General features: G+C 43.7%; 1 protein-coding gene across 3 annotated transcripts in view; it reads right to left on the bottom strand.

Annotated features, from left to right (window-relative positions):
• Positions 1-3656: 3656 nt before the first annotated feature.
• The window catches only part of JHY (junctional cadherin complex regulator), a 76825-nt gene continuing 60850 nt past the window's right edge, over positions 3657-19631 (bottom strand). For 2 of the 3 annotated variants that reach the window (XM_075548800.1, XM_075548802.1), the window contains 4 exons: positions 15809-16103; positions 7144-7224; positions 6262-6390; positions 3657-3854 (listed from right to left, as the gene is read on the bottom strand). In XM_075548800.1, the coding sequence (XP_075404915.1) occupies positions 3657-3854; positions 6262-6390; positions 7144-7224; positions 15809-16103 (703 nt within the window). The remainder of the gene's footprint in view (positions 3855-6261; positions 6391-7143; positions 7225-15808; positions 16104-19631) is intronic. The other variant, XM_075548801.1, reaches the window with a different exon arrangement.

Genomic DNA, 19631 nt, shown 5'->3' with positions numbered 1-19631 from the left:
CAGAATATTTTGCTTTCCTTTGACCAGATCTTGGCTAAGACAAAATGGTTTCATGTTTAGTTAAGTTCATTTGTGAGAAAGATGTGTGGTTCTGGTTCATGAAACGAGAGGGAGGAAAAACAAATGCTGTATTTTGTCTGGAGGCACTAGGTAGGAGGCAATACGGAATATCAGATTTGTAGCTACTTTGAAACTCCACATCCATATATTTTAATGAGTGAAATGAATGTCTAAGAAAAAGTTTTATTAGAACACATAAAAACCCCCAATCCATTGCCATAGTCAATTCCAACTCGTAGTCATCGATGGGACAGAGTAGAACTGTTTCCTCGGGCTTCTGAGGCTGCACATCTCACAGGAAGCAGCTGGGGACTCGAAGGCAAGTGCATGACCAGGTCTCCTTTAGAATTCAGAGTCCTCTCTTTATTTGGCCCATGTATCAGACGTGTAACTATTTTGTCTAACATCATAGACAAGTCCTTATAACCAAGGATACAGGGGGGTGGGGTGGGTGAAAGACAGACACTATGGACAGAAAAAAGCTCATCGTAATTCAAAATGTTTCCTTTGCGCTGCAGTTTTAAGTCCTTTCCTCACAGGAAGGTGACTGAAAAGGCAATTGGTGTGGGGGTGGGGTGGCAGGGATGGGAATTGGAGTTCTCATGTTTTGTCTGTTTTTATGCAGAGAAGTTATAAAAAAGTTCACTAGAGGGAAAAATCTTATAGTCATGCTATGAATAATTAATGGCTGTATGAACTATGTATTATCTAGGACTTATTTTTGCTCTACTAGGAAAAGAGAGTCTTAAAAAATGGGCATGTTTAAGAGAGAAAGCGTGATTTTCCCCCTTAAAAATCTTTAAATCTCCAATACTTCTCATAACAGGAGAGTATTGCATCTGTTTTGAAGCACATTTTAGAAAGAAATTAGCTCAACTTCACCTGGGTTCTGTAGACTGTCACCCAAATTCATTTCCTGCTATTTTCAATAAGTAATTAGAAAAGATCGCCCCTGAGTTTATCTGGCCTCCTATTGTAGGCTATTTGCTGTCAACTCAAAGTTCTCAATTAGCTCTAGTGTTGTTATAATTACTGGATGTGTTTTCAAACAACTCCCAGGTAATAACTGTACGCATGAAGAGTCATTTTCTCACTGTAGAGTAGACTGTGCAGGCTCATGCTTGCTGCGATGTTTTGACAATGATTCATTAACCAATAATAAGGCCCCAATTGGAATCATTAGGCATCAGTGCTTTTCCTAGGCTTACCTTTTCTTTTTTTCCTTGACATTGTCTTTTCTTGGGAGTTTCTGGATAACTCCCAAGAGACTCCTTATGATACAAAACAGCATCACGAAGACAGCTGCTATTAAATTCAGTGACTTGTAGCAAAGCTCCCACCAAGAGCGCATGCATGGTGGAAACTCAGTATGGAAAAAGACAGTATAACAGGAGGCTGCCAAGAGATAATAGATGGGTTAAAGACCCTTTATTTACACGAGCTCATAGATATCAGACATCATGTCTTTCAATGCCACATGCAACATCTGGCCATCACTCCATCGTTGAAGTTGACGTTTCTTGCTTTACACTAAACCAGAAAAAACACGTTCACTGCCACGGAGTTGATTCTGACTCGCAGCCACCTGCAGCAGGGCAAGGGAGACCTGAGGCTGGAACTCCTTATGGGGAAGGAGGAAGCATCGTCTTTGTCCCACAGAGTGGCTGCTGGTTTCAAACCACTGGCTTTGCCGTTAGCAACTGAATCCATAACCCTCTGCTGCAAAATCTCTGCCCTGTCTTGTTATCATGGCTGCTTAATGACAATAGTTGTGTGGAAAGGATGCTGATGTTCGTGAGCCTTCTGCACTAGATAGTAAAGACTCGGGAGTACACCCCCTCCCCCCCCCGGAAACGTGGGTTGACATCAAAGGAATCCTTTAACCAGCTCCAGCTAGGCCGTTTGGGTTCTTGATAGTAAGTCCAGGTGCCTGAACGACTTAACAGTGGGGTGGGAGTGATTTAGCGTGTGGGGGTTGGAGTGAATGGTATGTTTCTTTTCCCCGGGCAACACCTAAGTTGGAGGTGCTCTACATGACTTCTACAACTTTATCGACATGTGTGAAATCCTCCTTCTTATGTTGCCATTAAGTCAACCCTAACTCATAGCGATCCTACAGGACAGTGTAAACCTGCCTCTGTGAGTTTCGGAGCCTGTAACTCTTTGCAGGCATCCATAGAAAGCCCGCCCTTCTCCCGGGGAGTGACTGGTGGTTTGGAACTGCTGAGCTTGTGATCTCGGCCCGACGTGAAACCACACCGCCACCAGGGCTCCCGAAATCCTCTCTGGAGCAATGGAATTGTTGGATTGTATGAGAGGGATTTAAAGAGTTCATGGAAGTAAAACATAATGGATCCCTCCTCCACCCCACCCCACCCACCATGAACTTTCTGAAGCCCCTTTGTCCACGGTAAACAAGCCACAGGGTACATAATCAGGACCGTGTCTAAAGATTTAACTTAGTGGTGGAAATTCAAGTCCAAAGATGTAGCTCGGAACAACTAGATGCTCTTTGCCTCACTCAGAGCAAGTATAGTAACTTATAAACAAGTGCTCTCCAGGGTAGAATTGCCTTGGTGAGTTTCGGAGACTGTAACTCTCAGAGAGGTTGGCAGTTTCAAACTGCTGACCATGAAGACCACAGAGCACAGCATAACCACTGCACCACCAGCCTTGGTGACCCTTTAAGTAGGAGTCCCTGACCTTAGAGTAACTTAGGTTTTCTTGGTTTGTGTCCCCTTCTGAATCAAGGGCAGTTGAATAAGCAAACCCTTCCCAATCTCTAAATTTGTCCGAAGTACTCTAATAGAAAAAGACTATTTGAATTTTTTTACTCTAGTCTTTTAAGTACAAAACTAGGGGCATGCTTTTGCATGCACCATTTTATTTCTCATACTAAGTTCAAATTTAAGGCCACTTCCGAAAGGGAAAGTAAAAAGAAAGGAAGTTCTTCATCCTGCCTGTGCACATTGAATTGTCTCCACTGCATAGCCTGAAGGGTCATCCGCTCACACAAAGACATCCCACGAGCAGTGGAGGCTGTGATTTTACTGAACCTGCTCCTCAGAGACACTATGTTTTCAAATGCCACTGACACACAAGCCTACTGATCTCTAGCCACCTGTCTTGTTTCCAAACCCTTGATTCTCACTCCTGACTGGGTTGAGAGACAGTTACGCAGAGGCGCCTTTGATATTACACCACTGTATCTGCAAAGTGAGTAAGACATAGGAGCCAATCTCCTCCCCCGCCGCCCCCCCCTTTATCAGTAAGGTAAGAGAGACGTTCAAGTAGATACATTTATTTCTAGGTAATGTCACAGTGTTCATGCTACTAAGGAAGATCAAGAGAGTTTACAAAACCAAAAGGCTTTATTCTCCAGTTCGGACTCAGATCCAGCTTTAATTGACTTGAAAATAAAGAATTAAAATGTTTTTCTTCTTAGAAAGTAAAAATATGGCACCCTATACAAGGCCCCTCCGATTTAACTCCTCCTTCGCGCAAACCACGAGGGCAGCTTGAGGACAGTGTAGAGCAGCCGACTGGCCCTCTGCCAGGGCCCTTCCAGCACGGTGCTGGCCTTCCTGCCAGGCTGGCTATACAATGTGAAGGACTTTGAAGGCAGCCACCGCCTGCTTTTCTCGTTCATGTCTGCTCTGTAGCATTGCCAACAGCGGTATCGCAGGTAAGTTTCCGTCCTTTGCAGTAGCGGCTGGAGTTTTTGTTCCCTTTGATGCCTGGTCAGTCAAATTTGATGACCTGGGTTTTGGGATGGTCTTAGCATATTCCAAAGCCTAAAAACATAAAGATACATTTTTATTTTATAATGAGGAGTGAGCCCTGGATTTCTTAAATTAAATCTGATTTTAGGAAATGCTTCTTTATAATGTAAGTGGAGATTGCGGCTCCAACCACTTACCTAAGACACCAATGGAAAATGCAAATAATGGAATGTAGCGCATGATGGCTTAAGCAAAACAAATTAGCCACAAACAATATGCTGTGGGGGAAAACAGGAGTTGACAAACAATACATACAATTGTGTCCTTGGGATTTTTCTTCATAAAACAGAGTACCTTCAAGCAAATAGAATAGTCTAATGTGTTTTTCTATTTACCTTTTGGCAATCTTATTAAAACCAAACTTCTCTTAAAGAGACAGCAAGATACTTTTTTCCCCCATCCAAAGAGGACTTGTTACGGCTTGCAACCAAAGACACTGCTGTAGTTGTTATAAAATTGAGGCTCCATTATATCAATTATTCTTGTCCTTAGGCTCTTAGAACTCGAGAAATTATCAGAGGTTGGAAATTACTTTTTCTTTTCTTTAGTCTATCTATAGAAACCTTAATACTGACTAAAGACAACCCCCCCTTTTTTGTAATATCACTTCTGAAAGGCAGTGTAATGGAAATGCGATGACTAAATATGATTTCGAAATCTGCCATTGTATCACTTTTGTTATTGAATAAGTTTCTTGGCAGCTTAAATGGGACTGGACCGTAGATGGATGTCCTGAAAGCGGGGAAAGCTCCCGAATCCCTGGATTTCCTCGTAGATGTAGGTGGTTTGTGTGGGGATTTCTGATTGTAGGTTTGTTGCCTTGAATCTCTTCGTGAAAAAAAAAAAAAGGAAAGGAAAAGTGGCACTACGAAAACTCAATCAGATGGCACCAGGTCCTCAAGGTCAGAGGAAGAAAGCAACACATAGAAAATATGGAAGAGCACATGAATACCAATTCCTAAAAGCACCGAAGAACCCCTCATCCCTCGCACAGAATCCCCATCCCCGCTGGGAACGTGCAAACGGAATGAGGTGGAGGTTGTACTGCCAAGCCCGGTGCCTCCACACTGTACATTCCATTACCATGTAACTCGTGGTGGGACACCCTTTGGGAGAGAGCACATTCTGTATTTTATGAAAGCACTTTTCTTACATACAAGCCACTTGCCATTGGGTGCACTCCAACCCCTCTGGCTACGCGCATGTCGGAGTCGAGCTGTGCCCCAGAGCACTGGTTTTCAGCGGCGGATATTTTGGAAATAGATTGCCAGGCCTCTCTTCTGGAAAGCCTCTAGCTGGACTTGAACCGCCAGACTTTTGGTTAGTAGCTGAGTGTGTTCCCCACTTGCTACTAAGGGATTCCGTGTTGGAAAAATGTAGAGGAATGAACTTGAAAGGGACAACTTAGAACCTTTCTTGGCCAACAGAGCGGATCACAGCAAGAAGCCACTGATCATCTCAGAACTTACTTAATGGGAAAAATTCACGTTGGTCATTCATCAGGATTGCTAATTTCTTCTAAGAAATCATTTTACTATTTAACGTTCAGGGATGAGGAATTTAGAATGCATACGTGGAAGAAAGCATGTGGAGGGCTAAAGACAATGAACTTTCAAATGAAACGGCTAACCTGACAGTGTCGCTGCGAGGCGCCCGGCGGCATCAGCATAACCCTGAGTGGTACCCAGCGTCAGGAAGGGCGGGAGCGAACACATCTCATGTTCAAAAAACGTGGGGAGCTTATTACGTTAGGAGCTAACAAAAGTTTCTTTCTGCTTTAGTTTGGATGGAAAAGACAAATACACCAACACCATCGGGGATCACAGTTCATCCAGACAACAGACAGGCCCCGGGATGCATAATGATACTGTAGGGAGCATGCTCTTCAGAAGAAACAGACGGCATCATCGGCCCCCATACGAAGCTCACAAGGCCGGCAGCAGTAAAGAAGGGCTCATGGAAACGATCTCAGCAAGGGTGTGGGGCAGGTGACATAGTTACATCGAGAGGATTGCAACTAATGTCATGAAACAAAAATGTGTACAAAATGCCGAATGGAAAACTAATGCGCTCTGTAAACTTTCACCCAAACCATACGGTAAAAGAGAGAAAGAAATGAGAAATGGCTTATGTTCCTGGGTTACAAAAGTCTGATTAATGTTATGTAAATTTGCTCGCCCTTCGAACAGACTGAACCAACCCCTTCTTCCAACAAAGTCTTCATCATGATCCCCTTCACCTGCTGCACATGCAGCTTTTTAAATCGTTGCAAAGGCTCTCAGCCTTTTCTTTTTACTAAAGGAAGACCTTATGCACGGATTTGGACTGACCTACCAATTTCGCTTAACGACACGCTTAGGACCAGCTCTCGTTTGTAGAACTCAGGGCTTACCTTCGTACCCCGACGGGACTTTCTTACCTTCTGCCGAGGGATGGCGGATTTAGTTTCTGTCTTGGCTGTTGGTGGTTTCGACAGAATGGCGAGCGTCTTCATGTTGTATTCCTTAACTTGTCTTGCGTATTCCTTTTGCTGGATTAACTTTTGCATCTGGCCGGAGAAGCAAAGGTAGGATGAGGCACAGGTCCCACCAGATTTCCTTGAAAAGTGACTGTGGGGCTGGTGTATTGTCAGCAGAGCAGGAGAGGGGGCTGCCATGCATAAGGAGGGGCGGCCATGCAGCGAAACGGTTAAGTGAAAGTTTCTGCTGGAAGCAGCCTCTGCAGGGGAGCATCCCTGAATAGCACACTCCGTGCTCCCGTAGTAATGGCTGAGTCACATCCAGCCCCTGCTTTGTTGCATTTACCCAATTTATTTTCATTTTTGCCTCCTACTCTGAACGATGCTCTCTCTTTATGCTGGAGTGCAACTGCAGTCAAAACCCATTAAACACAGATCTCCTTGCAGTGGCGGGAGGAGAATAGAATGATGCACTTTTCAGGGGCCGAGGGGCCTCTCGGCGGCCACTCTCCCAAATGATCAAGAGAACTCTACTGAGAAAGACCGACAGCCACATAATGTACACGTTTCTGTTCTTGGGAGCGTGTCCCACTTTCCTGCCCAGGCCTTCAACACTAACAGGTGGAGACATCAAGTGACATAGGCCACAGCATGTTTTTTTTATTTTACAGAAAAAAAGAGGGCCCGGGGCCTCGATTATCAGTGCTCTTTCAGAGGCATCTCTACCCAGAGAGGCATTTGAATCAGGACTGGCTTAGAGGGCCACCACACTGGGGTCTTACTGACAGATGGACGACAAGGGAGAGTCCAAGCTGGAAAGTGCAGCAGACGCCTCTCACTCACTTTGTCTCTGACAGACTCAAAGTCAGGTCCGAGGCCTCCAAGTTTCACGTCCCTTTTCTGATAACTTTTCATCTTGGAACTCTAAAAAGCCAATCAGAGAGAGAGTTTCCCAGAGGTTGTTGCTATGGCCTCCTGACTTGCCAGAGACACACAGGAAAAGCAAGGAAGGAAGGAAGAACAGGAAGCCTGTAGGGGCTCTTGTTGGGAGCATGAGCGCATTTCCGGAAAATTCTTCCGGTTCAGTGACACTTCATGAGAATCGTCTCTTTTGTGCTTTGTAGCTGGCTTGCACACTTGTTTCAGCTTTTCTACGTTGACAATAAAAAAAGCCAACCGAACTGCTGAACATTAATAAGTAAGCTATTTATTTTTTAAAAAAATAAGCTATTGCGAGACAGCAATGCATCCATTCATTAACGTCTTGTAACGGAACAGATTTATTAACACCTTGTAACGTAACAGATATTGCTGCTTTGCTGCTGAAGCTGTACAGTTGGCCACATCATGTTCCTGAACTCAGCCCAGCACACGACTTCAAAGAGGCGCTGCTTGCTGATGCAGCACAGCCCACTAGTGACACTATCCGATGAAAGTGAAGAAAGAAGGTAGCAACTTTCACGAGTTTGTATGGATAGTTGGGGAAAAAAAGATAATTTCAACGGAAAAAAACCCAGTTTATTATCCATGTACAACGTCAACATTTAAGGATCCCGGCAAACCCCATTGGGAAACACATTTAATTTGGGCACACAGAGGTTGATAGAAGCCATTAATCAGTACTGAGCATTAAAAAGGACAGAATACCAGAGTGAGACCATTTAATGATTGGAGTATGATACATGAGTACCGTAACAGTGGCAAAACATACCGCAACTCTCCTAATTTGGCCAAAGCCAAAGCCAAACTACTGTCATTGAGTTGATTCCAACTCACAGCGATGGCAGTCAGTACCTTGGGGCACATCTTGGCTGATGCTGATAGGGAAAGCCTTCCTGAAGAGGCAGCTGCCCTTTGCCATTGTAAACGCCTATCTCTGTACCACTGGTGTGCAGTCACTGGAGTTCCTATTTGCTAAGGTGAGCCTAGAATGAAAATGAAGGGGTCGGGTGGGGTGGAGAGGACCTGTTTGCATCCAAATCACAAATCCAACTTGTCCCGAACTGATGTGATTTCACCCCAAAAGTTGTATCCTTATTGTGAAACAGCTTAACTTCTTAACTTTTAATCATGCCACTGACTCAAAGCGACGTGCCGTGAAGCACGAGTAATTGCTCATTGCTTTCCAGTCGCACCGTGTGGAAAGAGGGAACTCAAGAGTGGCCTGACATCCAGGCAGGAAGGGAGCAAGTATGGCAGACAGGGCAATCTCCAAATACCGCTGACCTTTTCACAGCATGAGCTGCTGAGAGCCAAGAGGCATTTCTCAAGGGATCTTTCCTAACAGAAGGAGTGACTGGCAAGGGATCAAGGAATCACTGTGGGTGGACTTGAATTTGGTCAGGTGACCTTGAGTCCTTCTCAGTGCTGCAAATTTGTTTAACAATCTCTTTCTCTCTCTCTTAAAAAAATCGTTTTATTGGGGGCTCGTATAGTTCTTATCACAATCTACACATACATCCATGATGTCAAGCACTCCTGTACATTTGTTGCCCTCATCATTCTCAAAATATTTGCTTTCCACTTGAGCCCCTGGTATGTGCTCCTCATTTCCCCCCTCCTTCCCTGCTCTCCCCTCCCCCATGCACCCTTGATAATTTATAAATTATTATTATTTTGTCATACCTTACACTGTCCGACATTCCCCTTCACCCACTTCTCTGCCGTCACCCCAGTGAGAGGTTATATGTAGATCCTTGTAATGTATTCCCCCTTCTCCCCCCAATTCTCTCCATCATCCCAGTATCGCCACTCTCACCACTGGTCCTGAAGGGATCATCTGCCCTGGATTCCCTGTGTTTCCAGTTCCTATCTGTACCAGTGCACATCCTCCGGTCCAGCCAGATTTGTAAGGTAGCATTGGGATCATGATAGTGGGGGTGAAGGGGTGGGAGGAAGCATTTAAGAACTAGAGGAAAGTTGTATGTTTCATCATTGCTACACTGCACCCTGACTGGCCCTTCTCCTCCCTGCAACCCCACTGTAAGAGGATGTCCAGTTGCCTACAGATGGGCTTTGGGTTCCCACTCTGCACTCCCCCTCATTCATAATGATATAACTTTTTTTTGTTCTTTGATGCCTTATCCCTTCAACACCTTGTGATCACACAGGCTGATTTGCTTCTTCCATGTGGAGTTTGTTGTTTCTCAGCTAGATGGCTGCCTGTTTATCTTCAGGCCTTTAAGACCCCAGATGCTATATCTTTTGATAGACGGGCACCTTCAGCCTTCTTCATCGCATTTGCTTTTGCACCAGCTTTATTTTCAGCGATTGTGTCGGGAAGGTGAAATCCCTTTCTCTTTATCATGTCTTTTCTTCCTTTTTATGACAGTTGGTTTTGAGACATAATCCACATGCAATTGTCCACTTGAAGTGTAAAATTAAAATATTTTTAGTATATTAACTGAATTGTGTCACAATCACTTCAATCCAATTTTAGAACAGTTTGATCAACCCCCCAAAGAAACCCAGGCCCATTAGCAATCAGTCCCTTTCCCAGCCCCAGGCAACCACTAATCTACTCTGAGTCTCTCCTAGTCTTTTCATAGTAAAATAACCTGCAGAATTTAGCTTGATTTTCCATTCGTGGGTTGTTACATGACCCAAAGGTCACAGATGGCACAATGTCATCAATCAATCAATCAATCAATCAATCAATCAATCAGCGATGATCATTCCCCTAAGTCTCCAAACATGTGCAGATATGTGTTGAGGCATGCTCTTACTAACCCCCTACGGGGACTTGTTGCTGGCCATAGTCACCCACAGGTTGACACCAGAGGACCAGGCAGCCTGAGGATTGCTATGGCCCGGTCCTTCCCTGGTCTCTGCACACTGCAGTCCCATACATTGTTCACTTGGGCAGAGGATGGCTAGTGGTTGTTTTTTTTGTCCATAATTAATCACCATTCATCTTAAGCCAGAGGAGCGATATTTTTAAATGTAAACTAGGGACAAAATGTGCCTGAATTGGAAATGGCCTTGACCGTTCAGAGAGGGTTTATTTCAACTTCTGAGAAGTCGCTGTTGTACCCTGCTGTGGGGACACTGCAGCGCTATTCTCCAGAACATTCCTCAGATGTGTAAGTGGGGAAAAGTCACTAAAAACGAGGACGAAAAACCAATGCCTCCAATACTCGGGAGCAGCAAGGGAAAGAAATTTGCTCGGCGGTTGCTAAACTTAATCCAAATAAAGCTCTTCTTAGAAGCAGCCAAGTAGCAATGGCCCGATGGCCCATGAGGACAAATGCGCGAGTTAATTACTTCAGCTCAGCATAATCTGCCGCTAGAGATCTCCCCAAGCAATTGGTTTATTGGGGGAGCAGTAGATATTTTTATACAGCCCAGGATCCCTCCCCTGTGCTAATCTGTGCTGTCTGGCAGCTGGATGTAATGGTACGGACAATGTTTGGTGCTCATCATGAAGCAGTCCCACACAGCACAAGGGTGACAGCAGAAGAAGGGCGCTCAGGCCTATTCGCTTTGCAAATCCTCAAATTTTTCTGCATGATTCACTTTGATTCCCTTGGAAACCACAAGACTTGAGGTGACTAGCAAATGAGCATGACCTGGATGATGATTCGGTCCGTCTGGTACCCTGGCTACCTGCTGTCCTACACAAATAGCTCTGTTCTAAATCATTTTGGCTTCTGGAATGGCTGACAACACAGGGTGTTTCTGTGTGTTTGTCGGAAGTGGGCTGAGGGGGAAGGCATTGGGTTGAGACAATGGATCCATGTGGATTGTAACATTCCTTACTGAAAGCAGGAAGGGATAGATTTTCCAAGGTAGAAAGAGGATTTGGGAGACAGCAACCGTAAGTTCTTTCTTTCCATGCCCTCGTTTGGTCTTAGATTTCTGGTGATACACAATACAAGTGGAGTATTTTCCTCTAAATAGGATTTCAAAGAGTTTTTACTACCAGGAAGATGGGAAAGAAAATTGATACCAATTTGATGTATATTCTTTGCCAGAGACTACACTAAGGTTTTTAACACATCATTTATTATCAAATGGAAAAATGTGCCAAAACAAACAAACAAGCACTCCAAAAAGTTTTAATAGTACCCCGAGGAGACCGGGGCTTTGGAAAACTAATAAGCTTGTCCAGAGCACAGATCAATGGCCATTCAGTCCATTCTGATTCATGGTGACCGTATGTTTCAGAGTAGAGGTTGACAGAGAATTTTCAATGGTTGTAACCTTTTGAGAAAAGACGGCCAGGCTTTCTTCAGAGGCCCCTCTGGGTGGCTTGGAGCCTCCAGCCTTCTAGTCAGCAGCTGAGCTTCAAGTGTTTGTGCCGCCTAAGGACTCCGTCGTGGGTAACAGAGCTAAGAACTGATGGATGACTGAAACCACCACTTCCACTCATCCTAGATCAAGAATTCAGTTCAAAAGCCTGCATTCCCAACAACAATCCATGCTGTGCAAGAATCCTAGTGAATGAAGTTTCCTTCTGAGGTAGTGTTTGAGTTACTTTTCAGGCCCTGGCAATTCATGAGTTCCGGTGTGAAAGGGCCAGCCTTCCCCCCCCCACCCCACTTAGATAGCTGCTTGTTTGAATGCAAGCCTGTAGGACCCCAGATGCCGTGCCATCCAATAACCAGGAGCCATCTAACTTCTACAGCACCTATATGCTATCTTCTGTGTTTCCTTCATTAGGGCAAGTATTGAGCATGGCCATGTTGGAAGAACTAATTGTTTTTAGATTGGTGCGAGCCCAAAATTCATTCCTGAATCTACTATCATAGTTCTTAACAACAATCCAACTGATACATATTGAATTGAAATAAGGAATAACGCACATTAATTGCTGATAGCTGCTTTACTGTTGATGCCATACTGAACTGAGGCACTCATTTCCCCAGCTACCAGGAATATTGTCTGCTGGAGGCTCCCAGTTGAGTCCTGCCTGTCCACTACTAGAACTGACCGCAACCAAATGGGGCTACACTATCCAAAGTGACATCCTCTCCCCAGGGTATAAGCAAAGGTCCAGATCTCTTGCCCTTGAAGGCCATCCTAAATGGCAGGTCACATTTCTACTAGAAGGAGAACGTCTATTTATATGCAGTGGAGATCCTGTAAAAAGGAAATGGTCATCTCTGTTAGTAATAACAGAGAGCCCTGGTGTGATAGTGGTTATGCATTGGGCTTTGATCTGCATGGTGGGCAGTTCAAAACCACCAGCCACTCCTTCAGGGAAAGACTGCAGTTTCTACTCCTGTAAACAGTTATAGTTTTAGGAACTCACAGGGGCAGCTCCGCTCTGTCCAGTAAGGTCTCTATGAGTTGGCATCGACTCAGTAGTGGTGAGTTTGGTTTTCGGTAGTAATAACTTCCAGGAAGAAGGAGAGGAGAATTCCACGGAGGAGTGAGTACTAAAGTACAAAAACTACCCATGACCTCAGGCCACCCCGTGTAGCAGCAGCTTAGAAATGACTGTCCCAAATTCACGAATGTTAAAAAGGACTATGAAAAGCAAGGTCAACTCTACTCAAACACTCCCTCAATGCATGAATACTTTCTTTTATTAAATTGGAACTCTATGATGCTCACTCTCCCGACACAACTGCTGGAGCCAAAGTGGGTGAACAAGTAAATGTGGTGAAGAAAGCTGATGGTGCCCGGCTATCAAAAGAGATAGTGACTGGGGTCTTAAAGGCTTGAAGATAAACAAGCGGCCATCTAGCTCAAAAGCAACAAAGTCCACATGGAAGAACACACAAGCCTGTGTGATCGAGTGGTCCCGAAGGGATCAGTTATCAGGCATCAAAGAACAAAAAAATCATATCATTGACTGCACACCTCCATGATAGGATCGCTGAAGACAAATGGGTGCCAAAGGCACCAGGTATAAGGCATCATGCAAAAAAAAAAGATATATGTGTGTATATGTATATATATGTATATATATAGTATATATAGTATATATATATAGTATATATACTATATTGAATGAAGGGGGAAGTGCAGAGTGGAGACCCAAGGCCCAAGTGTCGGCCAATGGAGATCCCCTCATAGAGGGGTTTAGGAGAGGAGATGGGTTAATTAGGGTGCGAGGTAGTACCGATGAAGAACACAGCTTTCCCCCAGATCCTGGATGCTTCCTCCCCCCAACTACCATCATCCGAATTCTACCTTGCAGAGCTGGACAGGGCAGAGGTTGTACTCTGGTACATATGAGGGCTGGAGACACAGGGAATCCAGGGTGGATGATACCTTCAGGACCAAGGGTGTGAGGGGCGATGCTGGGAGAGTGGAGGGCGAGTGGGTTGGAAAGGGGGAACTGATTACAAGGACCCACATGTGACCTCCTTCCTGGGAGAGGGACGGCCGGGAAGGGGGGGAAGGGAGACTCCGGATAGGGCAAGATATGACAAAATAACGATGTATAAATTACCAAGGGCACATGAGGGAGAGGGGAGCAGGGAGGGAGGGAAAAAAAAAAGAGGACCTGATGCAAAGGGCTTAAGTGGAGAGCAAATGCTTTGAGAATGATTGGGGCAGGGAATGTATGGATGTGCTTTATACAATTGATGTATGTATATGTATGGACTGTGATAAGAGTTCTATGAGTCCCTAATAAAATGTAAAAGGAGAAAAGAGGAGAAAAAAAAAAGAAAATGATTAGGGAAAAGAATGTACAGATGTGCTTTATACAATTGATGTATGTATATGTATGGACTGTGATAAGAGTTCTATGAGTCCCTAATAAATTGTTTAAAAAAAAAAAAAGAAAAGCAAGGCCAATCTGTATTATCAAAATGAGAACATTAAAGAGGAAAGTAAAAGGAAATAGAGGAAAGAACTAGGAGGCAAAGGGCATTTATAGAGGTCTAAATGCAGGCATGTACATATGTAAATATATTTATATCTGATGATGGGGAAATAGATCTATATGCATATACTTATAGGTTTAATATTAAGGTAGCAGATAAGTATATGAATTTACTTATAGGTTTAGTATTAAGGTAACAGATGGACATTGGGCCTCCACTAAAGTACTTCCTCAATGCAAGAACACTTTGTTCTATTAAACCTAAATTCCATGACACTCACCTTCCTGACATGATCGATGCAGACAAAAAGGGTACATAAGCAAATGTGGTGAAGAAAGCTGATGGTGCCCAGCTATCAAAAGATATAGCGTCTGAGGTCTTAAAGGCTTGAAGATAAACAAGCGGCCATCTAGCTCCGAAGCAACAAAACCCACATGGAAGAAGCACACCAGTCCTTGTGATCATCAGGTGTTGATGGGATCAGGTATCAGACATCAAAAACCAAAAAAATCATATCATTGTGAATGAGGGGGAGTGCAGAGTGGGGACTGAAAGTCCATCTGTAGGCAACTGGACATCCCCTTAGAGAAGAGTCATGGGGAGGAGATGAGCCAGTCAGGGTGCAGTATAGCACTGATGAAACATACAACTTTCCTCTAGTTCTTAAATCCTTCCTCACCACCCACTATCATGACCCCAATTCTACCTTACAAATCCAGCTAGACCAGAGGATGTACACTGGTACAGACAGGAACTGGAAACACAGGGAATCCAGGAGAGATGAACCCCTCAGGACCAGTGGTGAGAGTGGCCATACCGGGAGGGTGGAGTGAGGGTAGGGTAGAAAGAGGGACCGGTCACAAGTATCTACATATAAACCCCTCCGTAGGGGACGGACAACAGAAAAGTGGATGAAAGGAGATGTCGGACAGTATAAGACATGAAATAATAATAATAATTTATAAATTATCAAGGGTTTGTGAGAGGGGAATGGCAAAGAGGGAGAGGGAAAAATGAGGAGCTGGTACCAAGGGCTCAAGTAGAAAGCAAATGCTTTGAGAATGACGATGGCAGCAAATGTACAAATGTGCTTGACACAATGGATGTCTGTATGGATTGTGATAAGAGTTTTATGAGCCTCCAATAAAATTATTTAAAAATAAATAAATAAAATAAATTTTAAAAATGAGAAAGTTAATTGGTTAAAGGACTTTATCAGTAAAGAGATGACCTACAGAATGGGAGAACATTTCAGGGGAGGGTGTGTCCAGCATATATAAAAAGTACATACATCTTAATAAAAAAAATTACCCAGTTGAAAAATGGGCAAAGGCTCTAAATAGACATTTTGCCAAAGAGGATATACAAATGGCCAAGAAACACACGAGAAGATCGTTGAATATCATCAGCATCATGCTGAGTGAAATTAATCAATCAAAAGAACAAATGTGTCAATTCACAAACATGAAGTATCTAAAAAAGACACAGGTATGGAGAGTTGAGTTTATCGGGGAGGGGGGAGCATGAGGGAAGAGCACACAGTATAGCACTGTGGTTGATGGGATGGAAAATTTTGCAATGGGTATGAGTGATGGTTGTACAGCATGGTTTATAAATTTGGTTTTATGAACAAGACATATGGAAAATGCTGAATTAGCAAATGTTTTTATATTTTTGCAACAGAATGAAACATTTCAAAAAAAATTTTTTTAAAATGATGCTATTACCTTAATGCCACTTCTTTTCCGGGGTCTTTTCCCTTTTTCCAGTTGAAACAGATAACCTTCGGAATTGCTCCGACTAATTTTTATTTGGTTCCGTTGGCTCCTTTCCGAACTGAGTTGGGACACACTTTCTCCCCTTGACATAATGGGTGGAAATGCAATGCTGGGCAAGGCCCCTTCACTGGGCTGCACGTCGGTCAGCTGCACTAAGGCCTGGTGATGCTGATCCATTATCTGAGTGAGCCGAGCATCCGGAGAAGCTCGAACAGGCTGGCTGTCAGAGGAAGAGTGGAATTTCCTTGATAGAAAGAAAAGCAAAAACTAGTTAATGAAACTTGGTACACTAAGACCTCCAGCATACAAAGACACTAGGAGACAGGGATAGAAAGTGGGTGCTAACAATCCCAGGGACAAGGCAACAGTGCTTTAAAATCGATGGCGAGGAGGGCATAGGGTGCCTGGTGGGGCTTGATAGGGGAATGTAACCAAGAGGAATTACTGAAACCCAAATGAAGGCTGAACATGATAGTGGGAAAAGAGGAAAGTAAATAGAGGAAAGAACTAAGAGGCAAAGGGCATTTATAGAGGTCTAAATACAGGCATGTTCATATATAAATATATTTATATATTATGATAGGGAAATACCATATATAATCGTGTATAAGTCGAGTCTTTCAGCACATTTTTAAATGCAGTTTTTGTGGTAAAAATAGGTGCCTCAGCTGATATTTGTGTTAGCTTATATTCAAGTATATATGGTAGATCTTATGTCTTTATGTTAAGAATTAAGGTAGCAGATGGTCTTTGGGCCTCTACCTAAGTGCTCCCTCAACACAAGAACACGTGATTCTTTTTTTTTTTTCTTTGCCGCCCCCAAGAACACTTGATTCTAATAAGCCGGCATTCTGTGATGCTCAACTTCCTGACATGATAGCTGAAGACAAAGTGGGTGCATAAGCAAATGTGGGGAAGAAAGCTGATGATTCCCAGTTGCCAAAAGATATAGCATCTGGGATCATAAAGGCTTGAAGATAAATAAGGAGTCATCTAGCTGAGAAGCAACAAAGCCCACATGGAAGAAGCACTCCAGCCTGTGTGATCATAAGGTGTCAGTGGGATCAGGTATCAGGCATCAAAGACCCGGAACAAAAAAATTGTATCAATGTGAATGAGGGGTAGTGCAGAGTGGAGACCCCAAGCCCATTTGTAGTCAATTGGACATCACTTTTCAGAAGGGTCACAAGGAAGAGATGAGCCAGTCAGGGTACAGTATAGCACCGATGAAACATATATCTCTCCTCTAGCTCCTAAATGCTTCCCCACCCCCACTAACATGACCCCAATTCTACCTTACCAATCCAGCTAGACCAGAGCATGTACATGGGTACTGATAACAGCTGGAAGCAGAGGGAATCCAGGATAAATAACCCCCCAGGACCAATCAATAATAAGAGTAGCCATACCAGGAGGTAAGGGGCAGGTGGGGGTAGACAGGGGGAACTGATCACAATGATTTACATATAGTCCCCTCCCAGGAGGACAGACAACAGAAAGTGGATGAAGGGAGACATCGGACAGTGTAAGACATGAAAAAACAATAATTTATAAATCATAAAGGGTTCATGGGGGATGGAGGATGGGCAGGGAGGGAAAAATGAAGAGCTGATACCAAGGGGTCAAGTAGAAAGAATATGTTTTGAGAGAGATGATGGCAACAAATGTACAAATGTGCTTGACACAATATATGTATGTATGGATTGTAATCAAAGCTATATGAGCCCCAAATAAAATGATTAAAAAACAAAAAAGATACTAGGAATCATTAATTTGATGCATTTTATTACTCCTCTTATCTAATTAATGACATCAGCTTAACCTCTTCCTGAATGCATTTATTTCTTGTTTTAAAATCCTCTTTTTAATTCTTTGGCTCATCTCTTCATTTTAATTTAGCACACTCAGAATAGAAGAAATATTTTGAAAACCCTAAGGCCTTTTCTTAACAAAATAGCTAGATTAAATTATGGAGTATATAGTTGAATTTGAAAGAGAATCGCCAAGAACCCAAAACATAAAAAGGAAGGAATCCTAAAGCAGAAACAGGATAAGCTCCAGCTGTGGCTTCCTTTGTGCATCTTGGCAATCTAAGGGCCTGACGTCACTGGAGGCCAGACCCACTCTCGGTGCCTTTCTTTGCCTGCTGTTGAGACACTCCGAGACCTGGAGGAGACACGTGGAGACCCATGCCAGCGTTGAGATGCTTCCACTGCCATTGGATCCACAAGACCTTCTACCACTGGCCTGAAACCTTCTTGCATTCAGCATCATTGCATGTGCTGCATGAGTCTAAAGGAAAATTTATGAACTAGTATTGGTCAAATGGGCTAATATCAGACTTACGGACTTGATCTGGTCTGGGCTGGGATGCTTTCTGAATATATATAATTACTCTTTGATATAAAGTTCTCTCTTACACATATATAAATGTCTCTCGATTTGTTTCTGTTCACAACTGTGATCATTGCAGACTATTCACAATAGTGGAATGATGCAAACAACCTGAATTCCCATCAGTGGACGAATGGATAAATGCATTTTGGTATATACCACAATGGAATACTACACAGCGCTAAAGACTAATGATTAATCTGAGAAACACCTCACAACTTGGATGAACCTGGAAGACATTACGTGGGATGAAATTAATCAATCAAAAAAAGGATAAATATTGTTTGAAACTACTACTTTAAAAGGAGAGGGAGAGATGGACCAGATTTCAACCCGGTGTGCCAAGACGTGAATGCAACATACAGGCATGAAGCAGGGAACCAATAGAGAGGTCCTCGGGACTGGTCCCCAATCCCAATTACGTGGGCACCCCCTACCTTCCACCCCAGAGGAGTGCAGAGGACAGCACTGCAGCTGCAGCTCAGGAAGTGGGGCGTGTCTGATCAGGAGCAAACAAACAGGGAAGGATAGAGAGTGGAACACACCCCGGCCCATCCAGCCCTGAGGACAATATTTCGGCTCAGAGCAGCCAATGCTCAGAGAGGAACAGGGCTGGCCCCACCGCGGGACACGACAATGACGGTGACGTCCCTCACTGGCACAAAGCGCTAACGGGGACAGCACTGGGAACACGGTGTGGGATATGTGCTCCATCCGACCCCACCACCGGGGTGAACACTAAGGGTGTACAGCAAAACAGCAAGGGGAGCAAAGCAACCAAGTCCCCGAGCAATGCCAGCAGATTCGACTGGAAAATACAATACTCACAAAGGTGTATGGACAGATGGAGGGAAAGGAGGGGGGTGCCAACAAACCCAGGGACAAGAAAAGAATAAGTGATCTAAAATTGATGATGATGAGGGCATACGATGCTTGGGGAAACTCAGTCAAGGGCAATGTAGCTGAGAGGAATTCCCAAAACCCTAATGAAGGCCAAACATGATAACAGGGCAGGAGGAAAGTAAAAGGAAATAGAGGAAATAACTGGGAGGCAAAGGACATTTATAGAGGTCTATAGACAGGCATGCATATAAGTAAGTATATACTTTTAAAAAGTAAATATATTTATACATAATGATGGGAATAGATCTATGTACATATATTTACTTATAAAGTATTACAGCAGCAGAAGGACATTGGACCTCGACTCAAGTACTCCCTCAGAGCAAGAACAATTTGTTCTACTAACATGGCACTCTGTGATGTTCACCTTCCCTGACATGATCGCCAAACACAAAATGGGTGCATAAGGAAATGTGGTGAAGAAAGCTGATGGTGCCCGGCTATCAAAAAATAAAGTATTAGGGGTCTTCAAGGC

This window comes from Tenrec ecaudatus, chromosome 4 (assembly GCF_050624435.1).
Source record: "Tenrec ecaudatus isolate mTenEca1 chromosome 4, mTenEca1.hap1, whole genome shotgun sequence".
In the NCBI taxonomy this organism is placed as follows: domain Eukaryota; kingdom Metazoa; phylum Chordata; class Mammalia; order Afrosoricida; family Tenrecidae; genus Tenrec; species Tenrec ecaudatus.
The sequence above is the reverse complement of the archived record's forward strand: the minus strand, read 5'-3'. Positions and strand labels throughout refer to the sequence as shown.